This window comes from Diaphorina citri, unplaced genomic scaffold (assembly GCF_000475195.1).
Source record: "Diaphorina citri unplaced genomic scaffold, Diaci psyllid genome assembly version 1.1 scaffold194, whole genome shotgun sequence".
NCBI classification, from domain to species: Eukaryota; Metazoa; Arthropoda; class Insecta; order Hemiptera; family Psyllidae; genus Diaphorina; species Diaphorina citri.
In genome coordinates, this window is record NW_007377631.1 from 191,298 (window position 1) to 219,270 (window position 27,973).

At 36.7% G+C, this 27,973-nt stretch overlaps 2 protein-coding genes across 5 annotated transcripts; one reads left to right on the plus strand and one right to left on the minus strand.

The window, feature by feature from the left end:
- Positions 1–846: 846 nt before the first annotated feature.
- LOC103505772 lies at positions 847–27,961 on the minus strand. Of its 3 annotated transcripts, none has more exons than XM_008470134.2 (8): positions 27,905–27,961; positions 14,024–14,094; positions 13,481–13,606; positions 9,214–9,521; positions 8,672–8,810; positions 3,416–3,630; positions 1,819–2,051; positions 847–1,550 (listed from the first exon to the last, which is right to left on the minus strand). In XM_008470134.2, the coding sequence occupies exons 2-8, from the start codon at positions 14,024–14,026 to the stop codon at positions 1,120–1,122; spliced, it is 1,455 nt and encodes a 484-aa protein (XP_008468356.1). In that variant the 5' UTR covers positions 14,027–14,094; positions 27,905–27,961; the 3' UTR covers positions 847–1,119. The 3 variants fall into 3 exon arrangements, with proteins under 3 accessions (XP_008468356.1, XP_008468357.1, XP_008468355.1); XM_008470135.3 differs by lacking the exon at positions 27,905–27,961 and adding an exon at positions 25,470–25,769; XM_008470133.3 differs by lacking the exon at positions 27,905–27,961 and adding an exon at positions 25,403–25,769.
- Positions 9,938–24,843, plus strand: LOC113465993 (protein FAM102A-like). 2 transcript variants are annotated; one of them, XM_026821027.1, is made up of 4 exons: positions 9,938–10,558; positions 10,735–11,195; positions 11,315–11,878; positions 24,476–24,843. In XM_026821027.1, exons 1-4 carry the CDS (start codon positions 10,527–10,529, stop codon positions 24,487–24,489), a joined length of 1,071 nt encoding a protein of 356 aa, XP_026676828.1. In that variant the 5' UTR covers positions 9,938–10,526; the 3' UTR covers positions 24,490–24,843. The 2 variants fall into 2 exon arrangements, with proteins under 2 accessions (XP_026676828.1, XP_026676827.1); XM_026821026.1 differs by lacking the exon at positions 24,476–24,843 and having other exon boundaries at positions 9,939–10,558; positions 10,735–11,141; positions 11,261–12,994.
- Positions 27,962–27,973: the final 12 nt, after the last annotated feature.

A 27,973-nucleotide genomic window follows, 5' to 3' on the forward strand; every position in this document is an offset into this window, starting at 1 on the left:
TAATAAAAGAACTTGTAGTGCAAATTAATGCATTAAGTTTATTAGGTGCTTACTGAGTATTGAATGTGTGAGAATTCTCAGTAGCTATTCAAAAGGCGGTATTCGAGAGAGGAAGTTTGAATTATGGGTTGAGTAGCAAATAATGCAATTTTTTTCAGACCATTATATTTCCCAAGTTAGATATTTATTTTGTGCTTATTTCTCCTAAACAATCATAATATGAGAAAGTAAACTGTGTTCAAAGATATCGATTTTTTTTTCTTTTTTTTTTATGTTTTATTTTCCTTACCATTTAACAAGGAAAAAGAATTGATACATGCATTGAACTTACCAGAAATAATCCATACCTTCTTGCAACACGCAATCTCATTGGCTGGGAGGAAAAAATAACACCCTTTAAAATTTGTTTTGCTATCACGAAATAAAATTGAGTGAAAAATCTGTTTTTTGCTGGAACAGACTGATAAGATAGCGACAATTTTTCCATTCATCTAATTGCCCAGTTCAGTGAGTAATAGGAGTTCATCATGATCTAACAATTCTACTTCATTTGAAAGAACACCAAGATATTGAAGCTCAACAGATAAGAATAACCCATGACTTCATTTGTTCCTCAATCCCCAACACAAGCAACCATAGGTAATTAAAATACAGTTTATAAAAGAAGTGTTTTCCGCTAAAAACAAGTATTTAATTTCAATATTAGAAGTTTAATTACATCAATTACACATTAAAAAGTGTTTAAAAGCATTTCCAGATCTGACGATAATATACCTAGTACCTAGATGCTTCAGACCAAACTGTCAGTTTTGCCTCCATAGAACATTGAGTAATGATGTGACAAAATTCATATAAATCTCAAGTCTCACACATGATGATGTTGGCACTTAAATCAACAGGGTTCATTGAAGAAGGAACTTTTTTAATGACAGGTTATGTGGTCAGCTTTCAACTGGAGTTCTGGATTTTAAAGTGTTGTTCTTAAGGGCATTGTCCCTTTTCGTCACATTTGAGTAACCTGGCAAGCTTGATTTTTGATTTCGATATGACTTCAGATTCTAGTAGAATTGGATGTGACTCCAGATTTTGGTAGAAATTCTATAGCAAGATTTAGATGAGTTACTGTATCTGAATATACAGCAAAGGCTGATTTGTCAGCGTATAAGTGGGCGTCATAATGAACGTAGAATTATCAGAACTAAACTCCTTGGTTCCCGTACTGGGGGTTGTAAACACAAGTTGCTTCGAACCCAGAGGTTGGCTTTCTAACACATCAGAACTCATTACTAGCTGTGTAGTTCCTCCAGTGTCCACCAGAGTGTGCCTGTCTAGGCGATTCTCCAATAGTTGATGGCTTTCCAATAGTTCATTACTATTCAACAGTTGACTATCGAGATGACTAGAAGTTTGAGGAAGAATGACTTCGTACTCTTGAGCGGGATTATTTTCTATCACAGCAGTTTGAATAGGGTTGTTGCTATTAGGAACTTCTACTATGGTATTTGCAGCAACTTCTGAAGACACCAGGGTCTGTTTGATGAGCTTATCTCCTGGAAGAAAGAGAAAACTCAACTGTAAGACTGTACAACATGGGAACACGAGAGAATTGACCATCCAAAATAAGAAATAAGCGAAGAACTTAATATTAATAACTATTTCCTTAACTGTTAGGCCTACTTCAAACTATTCAAAACTGTTAGACCCACTTCAAATTACACAAGAAATCGAGAAAATCTAAAAATTCCGAGACGAAACTTCTCATTCTCGAACTTTTCCAAATAATAATAATCATAATAATAAAAATCACAAGATACTCACGATTCATCTCCTTGCCTGTTTTACAGGCAAATGACTCTTGCTTGACGAACTTAACATGCGGGAACTGGTGTTTGATAAAGTAAAGGAACGTTGTATATCCCATCAGTCTATCATTAGTGTGGTTATCGTTATCTTTACTAGCTCCTTTGGGGGCGAATTGTTTCATATATAGAGCGTGAATATGTTTCCGTGTGGATTTATCAGAAGAAATGGTAAGGGGGGTGCGGCCATACCTAGAAATAGAGAGTGGAGGTTAGCGGCATACCGGCATACCTAATTTAAAAATAAGGGAATTTGAAAGGCCGGGATCACAATGTGAGTTTAAACTCAGTTTAAACTAAACTCCTTAATTAAGGATTCTAATTGGCTTAAAAATAATAATTTTGGCTTTGTCCTATCCTGTCTTCCTTCTCTCTTTGATTTCGGGATGATAAGACCTTAGCAGTTACAGTTCCCCCTGTCAAACCTCATACTGATGACTGTCCAGTTCGATTCCGGTACTTTCTGAACAGAAAGGGCACGGAGAAAGAGAAAGAAAAAAAAAAAAAAAAAAAAAAAAAAAAACATGCTATTGATTTAATAATTAATTAATTCACTCTGATTCTACCGTGCTACCCACTTCACTACTGAAGTTTCCCCAGACTCACTTTTTTTCCTCCCTGTCTATCTCTCTTGCAATACCTCCCTACCTCTCTCTTTCGGTCCTTATTTCCCTTTCTTTTGTTACTTAAACTGTCAACACTTCTACTGTCTGCACTGATATATTTTTGTAGATAAACTTGTGTCACTGTCTATGTCTACACTTTGCACTGATAAGGGGAGTACCATGTTGGTAACCATGTAGGTACGTGATAAAAAATTAAAGTAATGTTTACCTAACTGTTGGGGGAAAAAGTGAGTAAAAAATATTTGTTCATTATAACACATCAGGATCATATACTGAATACACAAAAGTTCCTGACAGCTTTGCGGAAAAGCTGGAAAGCACTTGAAAAGTGGACAAGACGGTAGGGTGTGTGAATGAAAGGAGACAAGATAAAATAAATACGAATAATAGTAGACACTGGGAAAGTGTGAGAATAAAAAGGAGAAACTTGCAAGTGAATAAGGAGCGCGGTCCGCCCCGCCAAGTCAAAATGGGATTGACATTGAATATAAGGTATAGGAAAAGAAGGACGCGGCGTACGCAGTGAGTGAGTAATAAAAAAGAACTACTCGTTTTATTCTTTTTAGTGTACTACTGAGTCAATCAGATCCAAAAATATAGCACGTCTGCCTTATAAGCGCTAGGTCACGGGTTCGATTGGATTCTCGCCCAGGGTGGATTTTATCCTAAACAAATAAGGTTCAATCTCGGAACGGCTGACTTTCTTCTATCCTGTCTTTCTTCTCTTTTCGTTTTCGGGATGATAAGACCTTAGCAGTTACAGTTCCCTCTATCAATCCTCTAAAAAAACGATACTTTTATATGTAGAGGTAGGTAGGTATTGTTTTAGTTTACACATATTTATGATCAAAAATGGAATTAGCAATGTAATACTTAGCAAGTGATGACGCTTTCTTTGTCAAGTAGTCCACGGTATAAACCTTTACTCACCCTGAGCCGGCACCATATTGTTCGAAGAACTTCTTGAGGAATTCCGAAGCCTGGTTATATGTCTCCAGTGAGAACACATTGTGAGGACGTTTGCCCTGATTCCCATGCACCCTGGGCGTTACCCCGTGTGACATGAGGTGACATCGGATACGTTTCAGCTGATATCGGGTGCAGTTCTCTAGGAACAGGAATGCCGTCAGACACACTTTCCTACCCTGGAAATCACATACATATAAACCGTGTAAGATAAATTGAAATTTTTAATTGTGTTAAGCATATTTAAATGCTTGTCACAACAATCGTTCCCCAAATATTACACCTAAGTAAGTAGATAAATTTTAAAACTTGACTTTGACTCGAACCACCAACCTCCAGATCCAGAGTCCAATGCGTTAACAACTGCACCACTGAGATTGGTGTGTAAGATAAATTGCAAACATATGTCCCAAAAATCCCAAATTGTGAATTTATTTATGTTAAAGCAGAGCCTTTTCACAACTTTGTGTGGGTATCACAGCATTACGAAGTGCCTCCTTTCCAATCCATTTTCAGAATATTTTTACACTGATAATGCCGCCACTGGCGCTGGTAGCTACTCGATCAAACCAGCTACTCAATTGTCGAGCATAGAACCGATAAAACTTCTAACCCGCCGGGAATCGAATCCGGGACCCCCACTCGGCCACGGAGGTTGCTAGATCCTAAAATTCTTACCTGATAGAAGTAATGAGCCCTCAGTCGTTGTCTCTCCTTATTTTTGCTCGTTTGATTACAGCTAATACAAGCCTTTATCAATCCCATGAGGTACATATCATGTTCAGCCTTTGTTAACTCGGTAATATTCAGCCTATGCCTGAGGAGAAAAAGAAAAAGATTATTAGATAAGGCGGTTCGGATATGAGATACTCAGAGGAACGTGAATACTACGGCTGTTAAGATGTGAAATGCCGGCTTTAGCTAGCTTGGATAGGAATTTCGCCTGCATCGTAAGCGCTAGGTCGCGGGTTTGATTTCTGTCCGCACTTCTTTGGAAATGTTTACTTCCGCCTAGAGTAGGTCTGTAGGTACCAGGTACCTGAGCCACTATACAAGTTCAATGCAACTTCAAGTTATTGTAATGTAGATATAGCCACTACCACTACGAATACTGTAGATATAGCCACTACCACTACGAATACTGTAGATATAGCCACTACCACTACGAATACTGTAGATATATATAGCCACTACCACTACGAATACTGTAGATATAGCCACTACAAACACTATGATAAGGTATATTATCCTATGGATAGGTAACAAACTTCAGTAATGCACTTTTATTCACATGCGAAGAATCAAGGTAGGGTTCTTTATCTGCCAAGGTTCCCTCATCTTCTTGACAAAGTCAATGCTAGACCTCAAATGTAAATATAAAGTCGTTCCTACCTGCTAGATAAATAATTACATTGCCTATTAACTAGGACAGGTTGGGAGGTAGGGACACATATCTAGCAAAACTGTTCGTTATTGAACGAAGTGCTCAGAAAGGAATGGCATTGGATACATTTAAAAGAGCGAGGTTCATTCCTGGAAAATTTGGTTGATCTATGTGCATTAGGGGCGAAGTTTTGGGGGTATTCCGGGAACTTTACAGTCGGATCTCGTATCCAGTGCCTATTAAAACACCATAATTGGCATGGGACAGATACTATTGCAGAATGTAAAAAGAATGGAAAGTTACCCTTCACAAGAAGGACAAATGAAGCCGGTCTGACAAAGAATGTGAGTGGGTACAAGTCTAGGCGTTCTGTATACATTATGATCTTGCTTGAAATTTGGAGTGTAGGTGTGATATGTGCCAAGAGGTCTTTCGGGGATGATGTCAGAGGACGCAATATCAATAGATTATATTGGTACAATGGCAACTAACTGAAGAAAATAGACAGAACTTTACATGCAAATGAATGTACGAGCTACCAAGACCTAGATATACCCCAAAGAAACCCAAAGGTACTTGTATTGGAAAAGAAAAGCAATTAATAAACTACATAATAAACTAAAGAAATATTGCAAGGAGTGGTTCGTACTACAACACATATGACAAGTAGCACTTGAAAACTTAAATAATTATAGTATACCACGTTCTACTATGAATAAAGAACAATCAGAAAAATCACCATTGAAAATGGTTTTCAACGTTGACTTAACCCGATGGCAATTGTACCACAGGGAACCAAGACCCATGTCTTGGAATCCTAGGGGTTCACAATGGGTGGGAAAATTAAAAAAATTCCAACAGCAATTTTCCAAAGAAAAATACCTCAACGACAGAAACATATAGCGAGCCTAATGCAGCAAGGTGGTTAGGAAAAAAATGCAACAACTAATAACTGACGAGTTTATCAAGAATTCCAGCAAAGAAAATCAGTTGTTCCGATAAGATTCTAGAATCGCACACACGCAGACTTAAACAATACAGAAAATTAGCAGAATTATGCTAAGAACTCTAAGAAGATTACTAGTATAGCTGAGAATGAACACAACATATTCCCTGAAACCAATCAGGCTGGTTGCAAGATTTTTGAGCTACGAATAATGACAAGTACAGCTCTGACCTGGATATTTAATTTATGTCATTTTCATGAGGTGACATCATGGTGACCTCATAACAAGCCTCGTTATTTGCAACATCTTCCTGTGTTCCCATAAAGGACATGATTGAATTGAGAGGTGCACTCAAGTCATCTTTTTCAAATCGCGTTGAAAAAATGATGCATACTAAAGTATATACAATCAATGTTATAGTTACCGCCCTTTTCTCAGAGTCTCAAGTTTCATCGTTCGTTCAAATTCTTGAGAAAATTGGTGATTCTGCCTTAGCCCGCTGTTCTATCAACAAAATTAGATAGGTACTTTAGAGTCAAAAGATATAATAAAGAGATTAATCCATTTATAGGTCGTAGCTTCTTCTTTTCAAATTAGTGTGTGTTTCATGGAAGTACAAGTAGAGTATGCCAAATACCAACAAAAATTCTCGAGGAAAGAAGGAAAATGTTCTGAATTTCTGCTTTGTAATAATTTATGATATCCACATGATGTTCATAAAAACATTAATTTCACACAGAAGCATCTTCTACATTCGCACATCACTTACGTAGGTTATTTTATAAATAGCGAAAACTAGAATGAAGTATCACATTGAATGTGTTTATTTGAAAGTAACCTGTATCTACTCATGCATATGTACCTAAACAATAATACAAAATATGTTTTTGTGTCTCCTAACATACTCTGGGAAGAGTTTTCTTTTTTTTTCCGATGCCATTATTATATTTTTCATTATCTTCTGTCACTCATCCATCTATCAGACCATCAGCAAATAAGAAGGTACATAGAACTACATTAATATATTCCTACGTATCATAATAAAAGTTTTAAATATCTACGTACAACTAGTAGAACTAGTTCTACTCAGATTCGATAAAAAGTCTCCATAACAGGGGAATCTTGTAAGAAAAGCGTCTGTCAACCCCTCAATAATTTTGAATTGATAGAATCAAAGGTGTTTTATAAAAAGTACCTACCTCCTGTAACTCTCCTACCTATTTCACCTCTAAGGTTTGGAAAATAAATCGTTACCATATTAAGAATTTTGAAAATCGAGAAATGAATGGAAATAATATCCGTTTTGAGATCCGTCATCGTCAGTCTATAACGTTCATCGTTCAAAGAAGTAATCCCAAAAGTACGTAATCGTAGGTCCAAAAAAATTCAAATTTTAGAGCAAGAGAAGTGCTGTCCCACAGCACCCACACGTTTACCTCTGTGCTCTCAAACACAGCTGACTCTACCTTCTTGTCCCGTTGAAATATTGCTATCAAGAAAAATCACATTGAAAACAGCTGTTTTGAACTTATTTTTCGCATAACCATAGGTATCACTTTATTTTCATATAAATCTCAAGTCTCACACATGATGATGTTGGCACTTAAATCAACAGGGTTCATTGAAGAAGGAACTTTTTTAATGACAGGTAATGTGGTCAGCTTTCAACTGGAGTTCTGGATTTTAAAGTGTTCTTGAGGGCATTGTCCCTTTTCGTCACATTTGAGTAACCTGGCAAGCTTGATTTTTGATTTTGATATGACTTCAGATTCTAGTAGAATTGGATGTGACTCCAGATTTCAACACGCAATCTCATTGGCTGGGAGGAAAAAATAACACCCTTTAAAATTTGTTTTGCTATCACGAAATAAAATTGAGTGAAAAATCTGGTTTTTGCTGGAACAGACTGATAAGATAGCGACAATTTTTCCATTAATCTAATTGCCCAGTTCAGTGAGTAATAGGAGTTCATCATGATCTAATAATTCTACTTCATTTGAAAGAACACCAAGATATTGAAGCTCAACAGATAAGAATAATCCATGACTTCATTCGTTCCTAAATCCCCAACACAAGCAACCATAGGTAATTAATTAAAATACAGTTTATAAAGGAAGTGTTTTCCTCTAAAAACAAGCATTTAATATCAAAATTGGAAGTTTAATTACATCAATCACACATTAAAAAGTGTTTAAAAGCATTTCCAGATCGACGGTAATATACCTGGTACCTAGATGCTTCAGATCAAACTCAGTTTCGCCTCCATTGAACATTGAGTAATGATGTGACAAAAGACCCCTGTTTGAACTTGGTCTTTATCTTCTTCATTTCGTCATCCTCATCTGCCACATCCTCCCCACACGCCTCTTCCTCCTCGTTATTTTTCTTTCTCAATCTCTTCTTGTTTTTCTTTTTCGGCGCTTCTTGTTCAGGGACATGAGCGGTTTCAAATTCACTCAGGAATTGAAGAGGACATTCCGAATCAATGTCGACATCGTCAGTCGAATGACTCGGGTCATTGAGGAGTTGAAAATTCGAATCGTTGTCCTGAGAAAAAAAACAATGCGTTAACAACTGCACCACTGAGATTGGTGTGTAAGATAAATTGCAAACATATGTCCCAAAAATCCCAAATTGTGAATTTATTTGTGTTAAAGCAGAGCCTTTTCACAACTTTGTGTGGGTATCACAGCATAACGAAGTGCCTCCTTTGCAATCCATTTTCAGAATCTTTTTACACTGATAATGCCGCCGCTGGCGCTGGTAGCTACTCGATCAAACCAGCTACTCAATTGTCGACCATAGAGCCGAAAAAACTTCTAACCCGCCGGGAATCGAACCCGGGACCCCCACTCGGCCACGGAGGTTGTTAGATCCTAAAATGCATACCTGATAGAAGTAATGAGCTCTCAGTCGTTGTCTCTCCTTATTTTTGCTTGTTTGATTACAGCTAATACAAGCCTTTATCAATCCCATTAGGTACATATCATGTTCAGCCTTTGTTAGCTCGGTAATATTCAGCCTATGCCTGAGGAGAAAAAGAAAAAGATTATTAGATAAGGCGGTTCGGATATGAGATACTCAGAGGAACGTGAATACTACGGCTGTTAAGATGTGAAATGCCGGCTTTAGCTAGCTTGGATAGGAATTTCGCCTGCGCCGTAAGCGCTAGGTCGCGGGTTTGATTTCTGTCCGCGGCGGACTTTATCCTAATACCTAATACGATGTGATTTTTCACGTCAAACCGAATGGTACTACTTTCATCTCTATCCGACTTACATTTGAGAAGTTACGGGTTCAATACCCCTTGTCAACGATTTTTCCGCAAATGTGATTCGGCAAAGTTAATAGAAAGTCGTGTGATGTTCACACCACCACACCAGATTTTTACTTTCCTCATCCTATAACAAGGAGAGTAAAGGTAATTTTACCTGTACACACTCCTCGGATCCAAATCCTCGAAACAGTTGCTGTCCTCACAATCGCACCCCTGTTTGAACTTGGTCTTTATCTTCTTCATTTCGTCATCCTCATCTGCCACATCCTCCCCACACGCCTCTTCCTCCTCGTTATTTTTCTTTCTCAATCTCTTCTTGTTTTTCTTTTTCGGCGCTTCTTGTTCAGGGACATGAGCGGTTTCAAATTCACTCAGGAATTGAAGAGGACATTCCGAATCAATGTCGACATCGTCAGTCGAATGACTCGGGTCATTGAGGAGTTGAAAATTCGAATCGTTGTCCTGAGAAAAAAAAAGGAAAAATAAAAGAAATTAGAACGATGTTTACTGAACGTTGTAGGTTTACAAAGAATATTTTATAAAAAGTACCTACCTCCTGTAACTCTCCTACCTATTTCACCTCTAAGGTTTGGAAAATAAATCGTTACCATATTAAGAATTTTCAAAATCGAGAAATGAATGGAAATAATATCCGTTTTGAGATCCGTCATCGTCAGTCTATAACGTTCATCGTTCAAAGATCAAAGAAGTAATCCCAAAACCCAAAAGTACGTAATCGTAGGTCCAAAAACAAATTTAAATTTTAGAGCAAGAGAAGTGCTGTCCCACAGCACCCACACATTTACCTCTGTGCTCTCAAACACAGCTGACTTCAAACACGCAATCTCATTGGCTGGGAGGAAAAAATAACACCCTTTAAAATTTGTTTTGCTATCACGAAATAAAATTGAGTGAAAAATCTGGTTTTTGCTGGAACAGACTGATAAGATAGCGACAATTTTTCCATTAATCTAATTGCCCAGTTCAGTGAGTAATAGGAGTTCATCATGATCTAATAATTCTACTTCATTTGAAAGAACACCAAGATATTGAAGCTCAACAGATAAGAATAATCCATGACTTCATTCGTTCCTAAATCCCCAACACAAGCAACCATAGGTAATTAATTAAAATACAGTTTATAAAGGAAGTGTTTTCCTCTAAAAACAAGCATTTAATATCAAAATTGGAAGTTTAATTACATCAATCACACATTAAAAAGTGTTTAAAAGCATTTCCAGATCTGACGATAATATACCTAGTACCTAGATGCTTCAGACCAAACTGTCAGTTTTGCCTCCATAGAACATTGAGTAATGATGTGACAAAATCAATGATAAAACAAACTTGACACACATACACATGGTGTTTCCTTGTGTCTGAATAAATACAAGTTGCTGTTGTAATAAAATCAGGTTCCACTGAACAAGTTTCATTCCTAGCTGTCAGATCACTAATGCTAGCAGAATGGCATTTATGATGAAAAAGAAGAGATACACATTCACTGTGGAACTCATTGTAGAAGACTTGAATGCTGTTCCATTTGTAAATGCTGTACTGTTTGTTAAGGTAAGACTTCTGGATGGAAAGAACTTCTGTGAAACATCTACACGAGAAGAAGTCAAGAACCATACTGTTAAGTGGGGAGCAAAGTTTGAGTTTGTCAGAGATACACATTCACTGTGGAACTCATTGTAGAAGACTTGAATGCTGTTCCATTTGTAAATGCTGTACTGTTTGTTAAGGTAAGACTACTGGATGGAAAGAACTTCTGTGAAACATCTACACGAGAAGAAGTCAAGAACCATACTGTTAAATGGGGAGCAAAGTTTGAGTTTGTTTGTAAAATGAGTGCTAATGCATCCACAGGAGTATTAGACCCATGTAACTTACGTATTTCAGTGAGAAAGGAGTCAAAAGGAGGCCGATCCTATCAAAAACTAGGATTTACAGATTTGAATTTGGCAGAGTTTGCAGGTTCTGGACAAATCATGCATCAGTGTATACTGGAAGGTTATGATTCCAAGAACAGACAGGATAACTCAGTCCTCAGGGTAAAGATTAGAATGAACATGCTTTCTGGTGATATTTTATTCAAAGTTCCTTCCCCTTCTCTCAAGCAGAAGAATATAACAGATCCCACTACAACAGACAGGATAACTCAGTCCTCAGGGTAAAGATTAGAATGAACATGCTTTCTGGTGATATTTTATTCAAAGTTCCTTCCCCTTCTCTTAAGCAGAAGAATATAACAGATCCCACTACTGAGATGAGTGATAATATTCATGATGATGTATCAAGTGGATCTTCCAGCTTTAGTAGTCACACTAAGAAGAGACCTGGCCTATTCTCATCTGATCTATTACTCAGTGGCAGAGAAGATGATAATGAAGATGTCAAATGTCAAGATGATGATGTTTCTACTAACCCTACTAGTCAATCACAGTCCTCCCAACATTCAAGACAAAGCTCAGGAGATATGTCAAATGGTGTTAGTCGCAACACTAGCCATGGCTCAGGGCTTAGTGAAACTGATTCATTAGATAGAAACAAAGCAAGCATTGAGAGGAGGAAAAAAATTGTAGAGGAAACCATGTCATCAAGTGGGAAGATAGAAGTGACAAGAGTGGATGCTGATATGTTGATAGATGAGCTTATTAAAGCAACTAACTTACAGCAGAATGAGTATGACAACCAGAACACTGGACTACAGTTGTTCATTGCAAAGGATGGCACTACAGCACTAGGAAGCCAGGATCAAGTCAAAAGTCAAATTATGTCAACCCGCACTTTCAAACAAGTAGTCATGCCTTCAGAAAATTTGAATTCCTGAGACATTGCTTTTATGTTAGTAAGCTTATTGTTTATTTTATTACTTCATTTTGTTGAATTCTAGTTCCAGCAAAAATCAATTCCCTTATTGAAATTTCAATTTATCAATAATAAAATGCTTACCTACCTACTGTATCATTTGGTATGTACCTATGATGTATACTTGAAAAACATTGCATTTATTTCTAGGTAGGTACCTAGCTATGTATCTAATAATTAATAATGGACAAAAGGGAATGGAAAAAGTACCTATTATCAAATATGTATAAGGTTATATATTTTTTACTTTACCCTAAGATCATTTAACTTGCTTTGAATAAAACATTGTGCAAAAAAAAAAAAAATCATTCCAGAAACAAAAGAATTTTTACAAACTCTGTTTCAATTATTTTCATACAGCTTCTTTTTTCTTTTCTTTTCCTATCTTGTTACCTTTAAGAACTGCTTTTCATTTAAAACTGTTACCTATTTACTTAAACTTCAACTGGATATAATATACATTGAGGGTAGGTACTCAGTTAAAAGTTGGGTTTCAAGTGGAATATTTTTGATATGTATTTGCGATGGAAAGTAGCAGCTTTAGCTTTCGCCAAATGGTGATGGCAGATGAAAGAGAGGAGATCTTTTTGTGTCTGCCATTAGGTAGGTACACTATTTAGGTTCCCTTACATATTGGAACACAAAGATTAAAAAGTAAAAAAACCTTGGTTTATTTTCAAAAATGTATTAGACCAATGTGTTAAATAGGTAGGTACCTAACTTTTTTTAACCCAAGATTAGGTAAATACCTAAGCTATTAAGTAGGTACTTACCTGCCTATCAAATGAAAAGTTCATTAGCTGAAAAATAAATATTTGACTTTGAAGCTAAGTTTCCTATTAAAACTGGGCAAATGGCATGTAATCTAGTTACTTTTTTTTTACAAATTCAACTTCAAGGTAAATGAGTTGATTTATTATTCTTCAATATTGAGTGTTTGGTTTTTGAGTTGTTTGCAAACCTGATGTAATACTGTACTTGTTTATAAAGTGATATTTTTAATGTTATAATCCAATAAGTAAAAATAAATAAAATATGTTTTATTTAATGTTTTAATACTATTACCAACTGTCTGTTTTCTCTAATTTTTGACATTTACAGCAAAGCTGCTTTTAGTAGTAAAAAATAGAAGGGGACTTTTGAATTTGGTGTGGGCAGGACACTCACAAATATGTAATATGTACTTGAGAGAAGTGCAAAGTGGGGGCAGTGGGTATGGGTATACCTTAAGTTCTATCAGAGAAAATGATCATTTATCTACATAGGTCACTAGTCCCTACAGTACCTACCTTAGTGTGCTTCCTGATAGAGTACCTACAGACTGTCACATCTCAAAAAAAAAAAAAAAAAATAAGGAGGCTGCTATGAAAACCATTGAACCAATCAGAAGTTGCCTTTCATTCTCATACTGTGTGGCACAAATAAAATGGGTTATTTTCTGAAGATTTGTAAAGGAAGATACTGTAGGTACACAATTCTTTCTTTTTTTTTTTTAGATATGACAGACTTATAAGTTAACATCATGCCATTAAAGGAAATGGAAAACTTACCTCTACATCAATTGTGGGACTCTTGGATGCATCCAAAGGTTCAAACTTGAACTTCTCAACGGGTTGATCACACAGCTCATCTTTGAAACACCATTTGTTACTATCTTTTTCTAAAGATGATAGTTCCTGAGGGGAGAAGGAAAGAAAAGCTAGAGCACTTACAACAACGAAAAAGAAAGCTCCTTTTTGTGGTCAACCTAACCCTATAATAAAACTGCTCACTGCTCAAATAGTGAAAGCTCCTTTTTGTGTTTAATCTCACCACCAAACCCTATAATAACACTGGTCACTGCTCATTTTTGTAGCAATTTTCCATTGACGTGACTTCTGAACAAGTACCAAAAATGGTTTACTTTACATTTTGCTACTCCCGTGCCACATATATTGGTGTTCATGTTCTACACTGAATATGTGCCCAAAGTAGACATGGAGTGGATTTTCTACTCAAGTCAGAACTCAAGTACATACTCATAATATGGAAAGATTAACTTGAAATAATTTAGTAAAAACTGTGGGTAAGTAAGAAACAACTACCAAACTTACCATTGTAAAATTCCACTTTAACTTGATGTAGGCTAGAATATTGAAAGGACTTGATTTTGAGATCCTGACATCTGAGGGAAAAAAGAGGCAAATGTAAATGAACAAACATGTCACAGACCGGAAAACACACAAACACTCACTTCCACCTACATGTACGCATTAGAAAATACACAACAAAACTAAATAAAAACACAACTGAAAATGCAAAACTGCACCGGGACAATATCTCGAAAACCGTAACACATCGAATGTTAATGAAATTCAATTGATAGCGACAATTTGTATGAGAATCACATGTTGAGTGAACGATACCCGATTCTGAACTGAATATACTGATTCTACTGATAGTACACAGCGTGCTAGCCAATGTCAGACAGCGGGTGCCAAAATGAGCCACGACCCATTAGGGAGAGCTATTTGCCGTAGAAATTGCTCGTTACAGAAATACGAGGGGAGGAACTTTAGCTCTAAATTAACGGCGGGACGCGGTTACGCTAGCAGAAAGAACTGCGCAGAAACGTATGCGCACAAACACATTAATGCGTTGCCTGCAAGGGAGCTTTGCTCGGGACATTTGATGTGACGTCATCGCCTACGGGAGCGTATGCCGTGACGTCAAAGTTAACGATTTACCGGCATTTTTTTAATCGATTTATCTCGGGATCTAAAAGTCGTAGAAGAAAAAGAAAAATTCCGTTGGTCCTCATTTTTTCTGCTCTATGACTTTGAAACATCACCCAAGTAAGCGCAACTGATCTATTTGCGTGTTTTATGGTCGGGGCTACAATCTGAGTTTGAACTCAGTTTAAGCTCAACTTCCCGATTAAGCAATCTGATTGGCTAAAAAAGTGATTGTTTTTTTTTTTTTTAATCATCCAACTAGATTGATTAATTCAATTGTTTAACACTCAGATTTTGGTCCCGGCTATAACGTTCGGCATATACGTCCATATGTCAATGATGTTAAAAAATGTTGGCTAAAATTTGACCTGACATGGTTTCGAACCACCAACCTCCAGATCCGAGATCCACAGTGCTGTGCTACCTAACCTAATACACTACAATCACTACACTATTAAAGTTTGAAGTCCCAGACAGTCTTCTTTCCTTCCTGTCTATCACTCTCTCGCAATCCCTTCCTTTCTCTTTCTTCCCTTTAGTTTGTCACTTAACTGTCTACACTTCTACAGTTTGCACTGATATACTTTTGTAGATACACTTTTGTCACTGTCCATGTTTACAGTCTGTACTGATAAGGGTATCATGTTGGTAAACATGTAGGTACGTGATGAAAAATTAAAGCAATGTTTACCTAACTGTTGGGGGAAAAAGTGAGTAAAAAGTATTTGTTCATTATAACACGTCATATACTGAATACACAAAAGTTCCCGACAGCTTTGCAGAAAAGCTGGAATGCACTTGAAAAATGGACAAGTACGATAGGGTGTGTGAATGAAGGGAGACAAAATAAGATAAATGTACGATAGTAGAAACTCGGGAATTTGAGGAAAAGGGAGGAATTCGTGAGAGATTGGACAAAAAATTTAAAACAAAAGAAAGCGCATTTTGCTCGAATTTTTGAAATTATGAGAATATCCTGCCAATAACAGGATCAGAGAATTCATTTCCTAGAGTTCGAGGTTACGCCGATGTACATCATCACAGACTAGAGATGTGTAAATAATGAGTGAGTTATCTCTTTTCAGTGGCCTATTTTTTTTCTAAGAGGTTTAATAGAGGAAACTAATCGTCTCGAAATCGAAGAGAGACAGGAAAGACAAAGCCAGCCATTCCGAGAATGTAGTTTATCTAATACGGAATCGAACCCGCGACCTAGCGTTTACAACTCAAAGGCCGACGCACTATCCTCCAAGCTAACTAGGCTGGCACTACCGAATCAATCAGTTACATCCTACAACATCTAACTCAATCTTCAACTCCCTAAAGGTAAAGGGAGATAGGATCTGACCCATTATAGTCCACTGAAAAAAGAAGCTTTTTTAACTCACTCTTGACACATCTTTGTCTTGACATTTATGGTTTTTTTACGGTATTTTTCCCTTACTTACCCTGAGCCGGCACCATATTGTTCGAAGAACTTCTTGAGGAATTCCGAAGCCTGGTTATATGTCTCCAGTGAGAACACATTGTGAGGACGCTTGCCCTGATTCCCATGCACCCTGGGCGTTACCCCGTGTGACATGAGGTGACATCGGATACGTTTCAACTGATATCGGGTGCAGTTCTCTAGGAACAGGAATGCCGTCAGACACACTTTTCTACCCTGGAAATGACATACATATAAACCGTGTAAGATAAATTGAAAATTTTAATTGTGTTAAGCATATTTAAATGCTTGTCACAACAATCGTTCCCCGATTATTACACCTAGATAAATTTTAAAACTTGACTTGTGCTATTCAAAAGGCGGTATTCGAGAGAGGAAGTTTGAATTATGGGTTGAGTAGCAAATAATGCAATTTTTTTCAGACCATTATATTTCTCAAGTTAGATATTTATTTTGTGCTTATTTCTCCTAAACAATTATAATATGAGAAAGTAAACTGTGTTCAAAGATATCGATTTTTTTTTATGTTTTATTTTCCTTACCATTTAACAAGGAAAAGGAATTGATACATGCATTGAACTTACCAGAAATAATCCATACCTTCTTGTGAGGAGATCTTTTTGTGTCTGCCATTAGGTAGGTACACTATTTAGGTTCCCTTACATATTGGAACACAAAGATTAAAAAGTAAAAAAAAACCTTGGTTTATTTTCAAAAATGTATTAGAAGAGGAGATCTTTTTGTGTCTGCCATTAGGTAGGTACACTATTTAGGTTCCCTTACATATTGGAACACAAAGATTAAAAAGTAAAAAAACCTTGGTTTATTTTCAAAAATGTATTAGACCAATGTGTTAAATAGGTAGGTACCTAACTTTTTTTAACCCAAGATTAGGTAAATACCTAAGCTATTAAGTAGGTACTTACCTGCCTATCAAATGAAAAGTTCATTAGCTGAAAAATAAATATTTGACTTTGAAGCTAAGTTTCCTATTAAAACTGGGCAAATGGCGTGTAATCTAGTTACTTTTTTTTTTACAAATTCAACTTCAAGGTAAATGAGTTGATTTATTATTCTTCAATATTGAGTGTTTGGTTTTTGAGTTGTTTGCAAACCTGATGTAATACTGTACTTGTTTATAAAGTGATATTTTTAATGTTATAATCCAATAAGTAAAAATAAATAAAATATGTTTTATTTAATGTTTTAATACTATTACCAACTGTCTGTTTTCTCTAATTTTTGACATTTACAGCAAAGCTGCTTTTAGTAGTAAAAAATAGAAGGGGACTTTTGAATTTGGTGTGGGCAGGACACTCACAAATATGTAATATGTACTTGAGAGAAGTGCAAAGTGGGGGCAGTGGGTATGGGTATACCTTAAGTTCTATCAGAGAAAATGATCATTTATCTACATAGGTCACTAGTCCCTACAGTACCTACCTTAGTGTGCTTCAGATATGACAGACTTATAAGTTAACAGTTTTTGTTTTTCCAAAATCAAAAAAAAAAAAAAAAAAAAAAATAGAAAGTAAAAAAAAAAAAACTAAAGGTGGCTGCTATGAAAACCATTGAACCAAACAGAAGTTGCCTTTCATTCTCATACTGTGCGGCACAAATAAAATGGGTTATTTTCTGAAGATTTGTAAAGGAAGATACTGTAGGTACACAATTCTTTCTTTTTTTTTTTTAGATATGACAGACTTATAAGTTAACATCATGCCATTAAAGGAAATGGAAAACTTACCTCTACATCAATTGTGGGACTCTTGGATGCATCCAAAGGTTCAAACTTGAACTTCTCAACGGGTTGATCGCACAGCTCATCTTTGAAACACCATTTGTTACTATCTTGTTCTAAAGATGATAGTTCCTGAGGGGAGAAGGAAAGGAAAGATAAGCTAGAGCACTTACAACAATGAAAAAGGAAGCTCCTTTTTGTGGTCAACCTAACCCTATAATAAAACTGCTCACTGCTCAAATAGTGAAAGCTCCTTTTTGTGTTTAATCTAACCACCGAACCCTATAATAACATTGGTCACTGCTCATTTTTGTAGCAATTTTCCATTGACGTGACTTCTGAACAAGTACCAAAAATGGTTTACTTTACATTTTGCTACTCCCATGCCACATAATTATATTGGTGTTCATGTTCTACACTGAATATGTGCCCAAAGTAGACATGGAGTGGATTTTCTACTCAAGTCAGAACTCAAGTACATACTCATAATATGGAAAGATTAACTTGAAATAATTTTAATTTAGTAAAAACTGTGGGTAAGTAAGAAACAATTACCAAACTTGTGAGTTTCCTCTGGGACAAGTAAAATAAATTTGGTTTGTGCTTGACTTGATTGTGTTTTCAGTGCCATTTTAAGGTCCAGACTCCACAGAGTGGATACGTAAAACAAAGTCGCTACTAGTCGCTGTCACTTTCACAGCTGGTGGGTAAGTGATTTTAGTTTTTTAGTGCAGTACCTGCTTATCTACATAGGTACCTATACCTACCATCTTTACCAGAGTAGCCTGAATACACGTGCATTTAAGTAACTTGCATGCAAACATTTATTACCCAGTGTATCACTCACTTGCATGCAGACATGTTGCATTGACCCGTGTGAACACTGTCCTATCAATTTGCATGCAATCCTATCTTGCCCCTTGCAAATACAGTATCGCATTGACTTGCATGCAAATCATGCACGTGCTATTTGAAATCAGTTTAAATCAGTGTGGCGTGTGATTTTCAAAAGGGGAAGCTATAAACCCATGTCCGGATCTGCTGGTGGCAGGGGGGCCTTAAATTGTGTAGGTCGACTATGTGTGGACACAGCTTTATAGAATTCTGGTTGATCTTAAATACCTATCTGGTAAGTTGTAAGCTAGAGGAGGTGAGGAAAAAATGTAGTGACGAATGGACGAGTTGCAATTGAGAAAATATTATTAATAAAAGGTCGATTCCTACCTAAAAAGTTATGAAAAATCCAAATTTGAGCTTGAAACTCCAAAAAAGTAACCTTTAAAAGGTCGAAAATTCAATTTTTAATTGCCGTTCTAATGAAAAAGTTCAAAGAGTTGTGACGTCAGATTTCACGTCAAAATGCCCAGAAACGCTTGCGTACAAACAAACGAAGCGGGAGTCATGAATTCTGACGTCATCGTCTACGGGAGCGTATGCCGTGACGTCAAAGTTCACGATTTACCGGTATTTTTTAAATCGATTTATCTCGGTATCTAGAAGTTGAAGAAAAAGAAAAATTCTGTTGGTCCTCATTTTTCCTGCTCTATGACTTTGAAACATCACCCAAGTAAGCGCAACTGTTCTATTTCCCCCCAGATTCCATAGAGAATACATACGAACATACGTCACTGGTTTAAATAAGCACTCTTCCTGAATTTTTCGTCTGTTAGTTCATCCTGCTTCCAAACTTAGAACTAGGTTGTAACTGGCCCTGGTTATATGCGGTTGTGTGCTGTTTTAAGCATTTTGGTGGGGACGCCAAATTGCAAGGTAGGTAGGTATCTAAGAGGACTCTCACCTCTCAGGCTCTTATTTTGTTCCTTTACCTACTGTGAGCTCGACTCGAAAAATTTGGAGAATCCCCCCCGTTAAATACCTGTTTGGATTCTGCCCCCCCCTCTCTCTCTCTCTCTCTCTCTCTCTCTCTCTCTCTCTCTAACATCCTGAATACGAGCCTCTACCTACATAGTTAGCTTCAAAAGATTAAACATTAAAGCTACAGGGTGCGTTTGAAAAGAGAAACATGCTCAGATGTTCTTACCTGATGATTTCCCAGCCGTAGTGGCATCTTCTGTCATAGATAGTCCTGAATAGGAGCTCCTCTTCATTTCATACTCCTCCATCACTTTGGCCGAACTCAGTTTGAACTGCTCCAGAAATTCTTCGATTTGTGACTCCATTGTAAAGCGTTTTTATTCGATTTTCATCTAATGAAACCACATCACCAACATTTAGTTCTGACAAGACACTTCGTTTTCCTCAATATCAACTAATTAACACTATTAGATCAGTTCTGTTTATAAATTTTATAGCAAGTCTCAAGGGTTTATGCTCAGTTAGGTAGGTAGGTAACTACCTATTTTAATAGAAGATTAAAATTTGTTAATTTGTAACTTTGTTATTAGTGGTAGATAACTTGGTTATGCCCAAGAGCTAAAGGAGATAGGTACTTAGGTAGGTACCCTAGCACCTAATTATTTGGTCTTTTCAGGATTTTCTGACTGAAAAGCTGGGTGTGGTGAAACTAAAATTCACCCTCTCTTGATGCATGGTTCCAACACCTAAGTACTTGTACCTATAAACCTACTCGAGATGGTGCTGAGACTTACCTTTATTTTTTAGAACTCAACATTGTCATTCTTGACCTTACCTTAGTTAGGTAGGAACTATTTTAGTAAATAATTATAATTAGGAACTTGCCTACTTACTTATTTGTTTACAATCTTGAGCATTTTATTGCAGTTCAAAAATAGGTTGAAAACATTTGGAAAACAATAAGGTCATACCTTACAAACCCAATGACTTAAATTAGTACCACAGTTACCTACTTACCTACATATCCTAACTAGGAGGATCAAGGTGTCATATTTGGACTTTCAAAGTAAGGACCTATTTAATCATTAATCCTTTTTTTTTACTTATACACATGTATCTATCTATAGGTAGATAGGTACCTACACTTCTACATTTATAATTAAGTATTTTAAAATTAGATTTCTCTCCTTATTTAAATTGAGAAAATTACAAGATCGTTTTAAATTTAACTGCTCAGATTTAATTGGGTACATAAATTACCTCCCAAAAATAATAATAATAAAAAGGCAAGAAAGAAGGAGATAAATTTTTACCAAAATATTGCACACCTGACATAGGTTAAGCACTTCAAAACAAAAAATTTATTTTTTAGCACTGAAAAAAAGAAAATATTTTGAATTTTTCCTTATCAAAAATTAACTTCCTACTAGGGCTCATAGCCCTCAAAATTTCGGGTATTGTAAAATGAAAATGTTTTTTTCACTCAATCTTCAAATAGCGAAAATAAATGAAAGTTCGATTTGAGAACTTTAGACGGGATATCGAAATCGAAAAGTTCAAAACGATAAAGGAAGATTGAGGAGTAAGTAAATACTTTTCCCTAGCATGAGCTTTTTTTCCCCTCGGTTATTAACTTTCTTCAAGTTGGTAGGGTATATAAATATGCTATTACTTGCTTTTATAGTCTAACTTGTTCACTAAATCTGCCTTCATAAATAGTTATCGACTGATGACTCCTACCACCAAAATGTCCTGTAAAAAGGATGACGCAAAATTGACTTTCAAAGCTGTTATCGAAGGCATTTCAACGGTCCGATATTCGATACATATCGATAGCGATTTATCGTCTTTCGACGTCGAATATTGACGCACATGCGTCGATTACATAACGCCACCATGTGTATTGTGATAGCTCCGTGTACACACACACACATCTCAGCAAATCGATTTGTGTAAAAAAAGAAAAATCTCTTTTGCGTACTCTCTGCACCAAAATACAACACAATTTTCCCCGCTCCATCCTCCCTGATCAGTTATTTGAACTTTAATGCTTCATATAGAGTTTTTGCTTTCTCGAACATCTTGTACGGGGAGTTTTGTTATCATGTAATTTCGTGTTATGTCATTTGAAGAAAGGAAACCTTGTGAAAAGCTTCGAACGTGCGTTTTGGCTAGTTCCAATTTGTTCTGCAGGTACATTAAAGAATTTAAGTAAATTATAGGTGTTTGGATTTTTCTGTAGGTAGAGAGGAAGCGCAAGGGACGACAAGTGTCAGATAGAATCAGGTGCCTATCTACAGAAAACCCATTGAAGGTATCACCGGGAGTGGCATACAGAAACGGATCTAATGAAATAAGAGAGGCAAGTAGAGCGGCAGGTACAAGAGGAAACTCGAAAGGTCGGAAGTCTCCAATTGGGTCCTTTTGGTGGAGACGCCAGACTTCTCGGGAGAATTTTTTTGAGATATTCTAAATGCCAATGCTTTCTCGTTACATACGTTGTGTCAGTTTCCTCTACTAGTGGGTGGCCCAACGTCACAATTTTGGCCAAAAGCTGCATTTATTCAGGAAAGCACCAAATTTGGTATGGACCTTCATTGGGAAAATATGAAACTTTTAGGAAGGGGTGACACCAAAAATCATGCACACAAACAAAATGGCGGCCTTTTTTCAAAATGGCGACCAAAAACGGGGTTTTGATAATATCTCGTTTCCGGTAACTTTTTCCTAATAACAATGAATTAGAAAGTTTTTTATATTTATATTTCCTACATTTTGTAAATTTACACTTTTTTTCTAGGATGTACCGTAATCCCGTACCGTAAGGATTTTTCGAACATGGCGGCCAAAAAAGAGGTTTTCTCATAATATCTCTTTTCAGCTAATTTTTTTCTAATAACAATAGATTAAAAAGTTGTTTGTTTTTTTCTTTCCTACATTTCATACATTTACACTTTTTCTCTAGGATGTACTGTAATCCCATAACGGTCGATCCCGTTTCAAAATGGCGGCTAAAAAAAGGGTTTTTTGAGAATATCTCGTTTTAGGTAATTTTTTTCTAATAATAATGAATTAGAAAGTTGTTTGTATTTCTATTTCCTACATTTTTTACATTTACATTTTTTCTCTAGGATGTACCGTAATCCCGTACCGTAATGATTTTTCCAAAATGGCGGCTAAAAAAGAGGTTTTCTTACAATATCTCGTTTCCGGTAATTTCTTTTTATGAACTATGAATTAGAAAGCTGTTTGTATTATAATTTTCTACATTTTATACATTTACACTTTTCTTCTAGGATGTACCGTAATCCCGTAATGGTCGATCCCGTTTTTGGGATATGCTGCTACTATAGGGAAATCCTTAAAAATTGTCCAATATATTGAAATAATATATTGAATTGTATGTTTTCAGGTATGCTGACTTGAAAAAAAGTGGTTATTTTGCCGATTTAAGAAGCTATATTACAGATGGACAAGATGGCGGCCAAATAAGACAAATAAATTAATTTTCTATTCTTTTAATCCAGTTTAGCCCAAGCTGTACATAATTTTTGACATGTGAATACGGTGCGGTGGTGGTACCCATTTTGCTGTTGAATACTGATCTCAGGACAACTTGCAGTTCCTATATGGTGTCGATCATTCGTGTCGACAAGGTAAGTTATAGAGTCAGAGTGTGCAGGCTCGTATAGAACCTACCCAAACTTGACAATACTAGACCTGCCCGAAGTTGACGGTACTATTCATAGAACTCAGACATTCCCTCGGCCTCGACATGAGAAGAAAAGACAAGCCTGTGAATGTGAATGGCTAGCCTTAGGCCAGCCATCCACTCACAGGTGCACTGATCAGGTCCGCCTGTCAGGTCTACCTGATACCTCATGAGTAAGTACGCACACTATCATTTAGACCTGACAGGTACGGCTGAAAAGTTCCGCCTGTCGGGTCTACCCTATACCTGATGAGCACACACGATATTAGGTAGACTTGACTGGTGGACCTGATCAGGTTACCTGTGAGGTCCACCTGATAGTGAGTGGCTGGCCTTAGGCCTGACTGTTGGTGGAGACTGCCTGGAAACTACTGGTCGAATATTCCAGGCCACTTGCCTGATTGATACAATGATACAGATACAGATACACGGTGTTACGCAGAGCTGAGCCAGCTGACGGTTAGAGCGGAGCCAATGCAGCCAGTGTGATAAGGGCTTGAGCCTATAGGTACTGAGCCGTTATCCCGCATGCATTGTGTTCATCAGTTATAGAGCAAGCTCTTTTCTACCATATTCTCTAAAATTGGGGAGGCACCTTGAGATAGAGGTCTTATCGTCACACAATTGAAGAGAGAAGAATAGGAGAAAGCTAGCCGTTAAGAAAAAGAACCTTATGCCGACCGTCTCATCTGACAGACTAAGGTTTCACAGACCGGAGTGTGGCATACCGTCTTAACATGTGTGCGGAAAAAGCTCGAGACCCAGGTCTGTGAGAAGAGGTCAGCCTGAGTGGCTGGTCTAAAACAAGGTGGATCAGAAGTGTCTGCGCCAGCCTAGTTTAAGTTAGCTTGAAAGGTAGCGCGTCTGCCTTGTAAGCCTATGTCGCGGGTTTGTTTCTGTTCAAATATACATAAGTGTACAGTATTACAGTTGTTTCTGGCGCAGACGGCAGCTAGGGGTCTCGCTAAATCAGCTAAACCCATTTCTTTAGGCGGTAATTGAGGTTACAATGACACTGGCTGCACTAGCTTAGCTCTGACCGTACGCTTCCTGCGTAACGTGTATCAATACTATCAATGATGTGCACTTTCAAACAAGTAGTCATGCCTTCAGAAAATTTGAATTCCTGAGACATTGCTTTTATGTTAGTAAGCTTATTGTTCATTTTATTACTTCATTTTGTTGAATTCTAGTTCCAGCAAAAAAACAATTCCCTTATTAAAATTTCAATTTAATAATAAGAAAATAAAATGCTTACCTTTACCTACCTACTGTATCATTGGTATGTACCTATGATCTATACTTGAAAAACATTGCATTTATTTCTAGGTAGGTACCTAGCTCTGTAATCTGTATCTAATAATGGACAAAAGGGAATGAAAAAAGTACCTATTATCAAATATGTATAAGGTTATATATTTTTTACTTTACCCTAAGATCATTTAACTTGCTTTGAATAAAACATTGTGCAAAAAAAAAAAAAATCATTCCAGAAACAAAAGAATTTTTACAAACTCTGTTTCAATTATTTTCATACAGCTTCTTTTTTCTTTTCTTTTCCTATCTTGTTACCTTTAAGAACTGCTTTTCATTTAAAACTGTTACCTATTTACTATACAGCTTTTTTTTCTTTTCTTTTCCTATCTTGTTACCTTTAAGTACTGCTTTTCATTTAAAACTGTTACCTATTTACTTAAACATCAACTGGATATAATATACATTGAGGGTAGGTACTGAGTTAAAAGTTGGGTTTCAAGTGGAATATTTTTGATATGTACGAGTATTTGTGATGGAAAGTAGCAGCTTTAGCTTTCGCCAAATGGTGATGGCAGATGAAAGAGAGGAGATCTTTTTGTGTCTGCCATTAGGTAGGTACTGGTTGACATTTTAAACTTAATTTTTATACCAGGACTATCCTTCTGTCATATCATAAGAGACAAAGAGGCTTTTGGAAATGAGTTCCACAGCTTACAGAACTTACTACCTAGTATTTTTTTTCCTATTCAGCTTTCCTATCAAAGAAAAACAAAAGTAACAACTTACCTCTTATTTATGACTACAATGTATTTTATCTTTTCCCGAAGATCTCACTGAGTGACTCCAAACTTACAAGTGATCAAGGGTTGTATTTCTTTGGTTTCTGGAACTTCCACTGGCAAACATGAATATGAAAGCTCCTTTGACACATGCACCAAAACCAAGTTTTCAAAAGTGTCAACTGTCAATCTTCATTCTTGTCCTAATATGATGATCAAAGAACAACAGAAGACTGGAACTGGAAGATTTTAAACTCGTAAATCAGAATTTAAAAGCTTCATTCTTTAACAAAAGGGTAGGTACCTACTCAAACTTTCCTTGAATCTACATTCAAAAGTTGAAACTTAAAATGTTAACTTCAAAAATTTCAAAGAGCAAAAGGCAAAAGCTGCAAAGATAGAACTTTTTTTTACTTTCTCAAATCTCTTATCACATGGTAGATTTGTCCCAAAAACACAAAATGTGCGCGCGCAACTTTCTGAAAAACCCATCCCTACCACAGAGTTTTATTGTAGGCCGTCTGTCCACTGGAACCGATTTTGAAATACCTCGCTCTGTTCCAAAAAAAAACTCCGCACATTCAGCATTTCGCACGGCAGAAAGAATTTTTAGGTAGGTAGATAATAATAACTTATAGGTAGGCAGGTAGGTACTTCCCTATTTAAAAAAAAAAAAACTTGCATTCCTAGGTACCCAAGTTTGCGTCCAAAACATGGACCATAATATTGGCCCAAGACTAGACTAAATTCTATACCATCCTACCATCGACCCTTGCACCTCCGGACCATCGAAGTGGTTACTGAAGGCTGAATTGATGCTAAATGTTTGAATGGAATCAATTTGGAACCGATTTTATGGTTAAGCTGACCACAACAGTAACAGTCGCTAATTCGGGTTTCTGTGTTTCATCCGCAATCGTAATGCCATTGAAGAATACCTGTTGGTGTGGAAGGAAGGTACGGTTCACTTTTGTTCGTAATAGACTGCTATCTAGACCTAGCTATTGGAGAATTGAACACATTCGACGAATTTCGGACCAGAGTATCCGGATATCCATCTCTGTTAGAAAATTATTTGGTCAAGTGTTTTTTTAGTGTTGATCCTCTGTGACCGGGATTGTTTTTGATACATTTCCTACTTGTCTATGATCAAAGATGAAATTATAGTGATCCGATGATTACGAGCGTGGTTTTTCGCCTGATTGTGTCTAAAAATCTGAAGACAGTGAGTAGGTTATGTTTGTAACAATGATTTAAGGAGTGCTTTAGGTTTAAGGTATCTATGGAATTCTTTTTCCTCATTCTGGATTCTGATCTGTATCGAACACACTGCTAGATATCTGTAATTTGTTAGGTATTGATTTAATGGGACTACATGACCTAATCCGACATACTAATTAAAGCACCAACTACGCTAAAAATAATTTTTTCATACAGAAATAATCTTTATCGAAGATTTATATTCAAATCTTAAGTTTAACAAGCTGAAGTTGTTCCAGATCAAGCTAATTTATTCTTCAGACCTTCATCTACTTGATTACCTACTTGAAAAAGTCCATGTACGAGTTGCATCTAATAATTCTAATACCTATTACTTACAGTTCACAGTATGTACTTGTTACTTTTGTTGCTACAAAGAACTTTATATTATTCATAAATGAAACTCTTCCATCGTACTGCTTTGAGGCAATGCGCCCATGATACAAGCTGCACTGCCTCTTTTATGCTGGATTTTACCAATTCGGAATTGAGATGAAATTAGGATTTCCCTATACTTAATAGCCAGGTCAACCTCGGATTGAACTTAATCCTGAGATTCCCGAGACAATCCACGGTGGTAAAACTCGACCTTATTGTTTAGTTTGCCTAGCATTATCGACTATACAGCAGCGGTCACGACCAAATTTACAAGTAGTCTGTGACGAAGATTTTCTTTAGGTCGGGAACACTGCCCGAATATTCCGGATGAATTTTCGGTTCGTACATAACGTCCCCGGTGTCCAAATAGGAGACATCACTATAGTTGATGGCCGCGATAAGCGAATCCATGGACAGGACAGGCGCCAAACGTCGCGAGTTAGACGACAGAATACGTCGCGACGGAGGAGGGGAGCCCGCGACCAACAATCGTCGCGTGTTGGGAGGCGAGAACCGGATCCGAGTGTTCCGCTGTCAAACTTTTTTTTGACTTGGCAAGGTTTTTTTTTTTTAAATGATCAAGATAAGAAACACACTTCTGGCAAGTTAGGACACAAATTTCAGTTTCATATCCACCTGAATGATTTATCATACAATCTGATTGTATGTTCAGAATTTCAGATCAGAAATGTGCACCAGACTTTACGGTTGACATTTTAAACTTAACTTTTATACCAGGACTATCCTTCTGTCATATCATAAGAGACAAAGAGGCTTTTTGAAATGAGTTCCACAGCTTACAGAACTTACTACCTAGTATTTTTTTCCTATTCAGCTTTCCTATCAAAGAAAAACAAAAGTAACAACTTACCTCTTATTTATGACTACAATGTATTTTATCTTTTCCTGAAGATCTCACTGAGTGACTGGCATCGTTATT

Bases quoted from the DNA above. Each gene is read 5' to 3' on its own strand.
- LOC103505772 (XM_008470134.2), bottom strand. The intron at 3,631-8,671 runs GTATGCATTTTA...TGTGATTTCCAG, and splicing joins GAGCTCATTACTTCTATCAG to GGTAGGAAAGTGTGTCTGAC. The intron at 1,551-1,818 runs GTGAGTATCTTG...TCTTTCTTCCAG, and splicing joins AACAGGCAAGGAGATGAATC to GAGATAAGCTCATCAAACAG.
- LOC113465993 (XM_026821027.1), top strand. From the start codon at position 10,527: ATGGCATTTATGATGAAAAAGAAGAGATACAC. The intron at 10,559-10,734 runs ATTCACTGTGGA...TCAGAGATACAC, and splicing joins ATGAAAAAGAAGAGATACAC to ATTCACTGTGGAACTCATTG. The intron at 11,196-11,314 runs ATCCCACTACAA...AGAATATAACAG, and splicing joins CAAGCAGAAGAATATAACAG to ATCCCACTACTGAGATGAGT.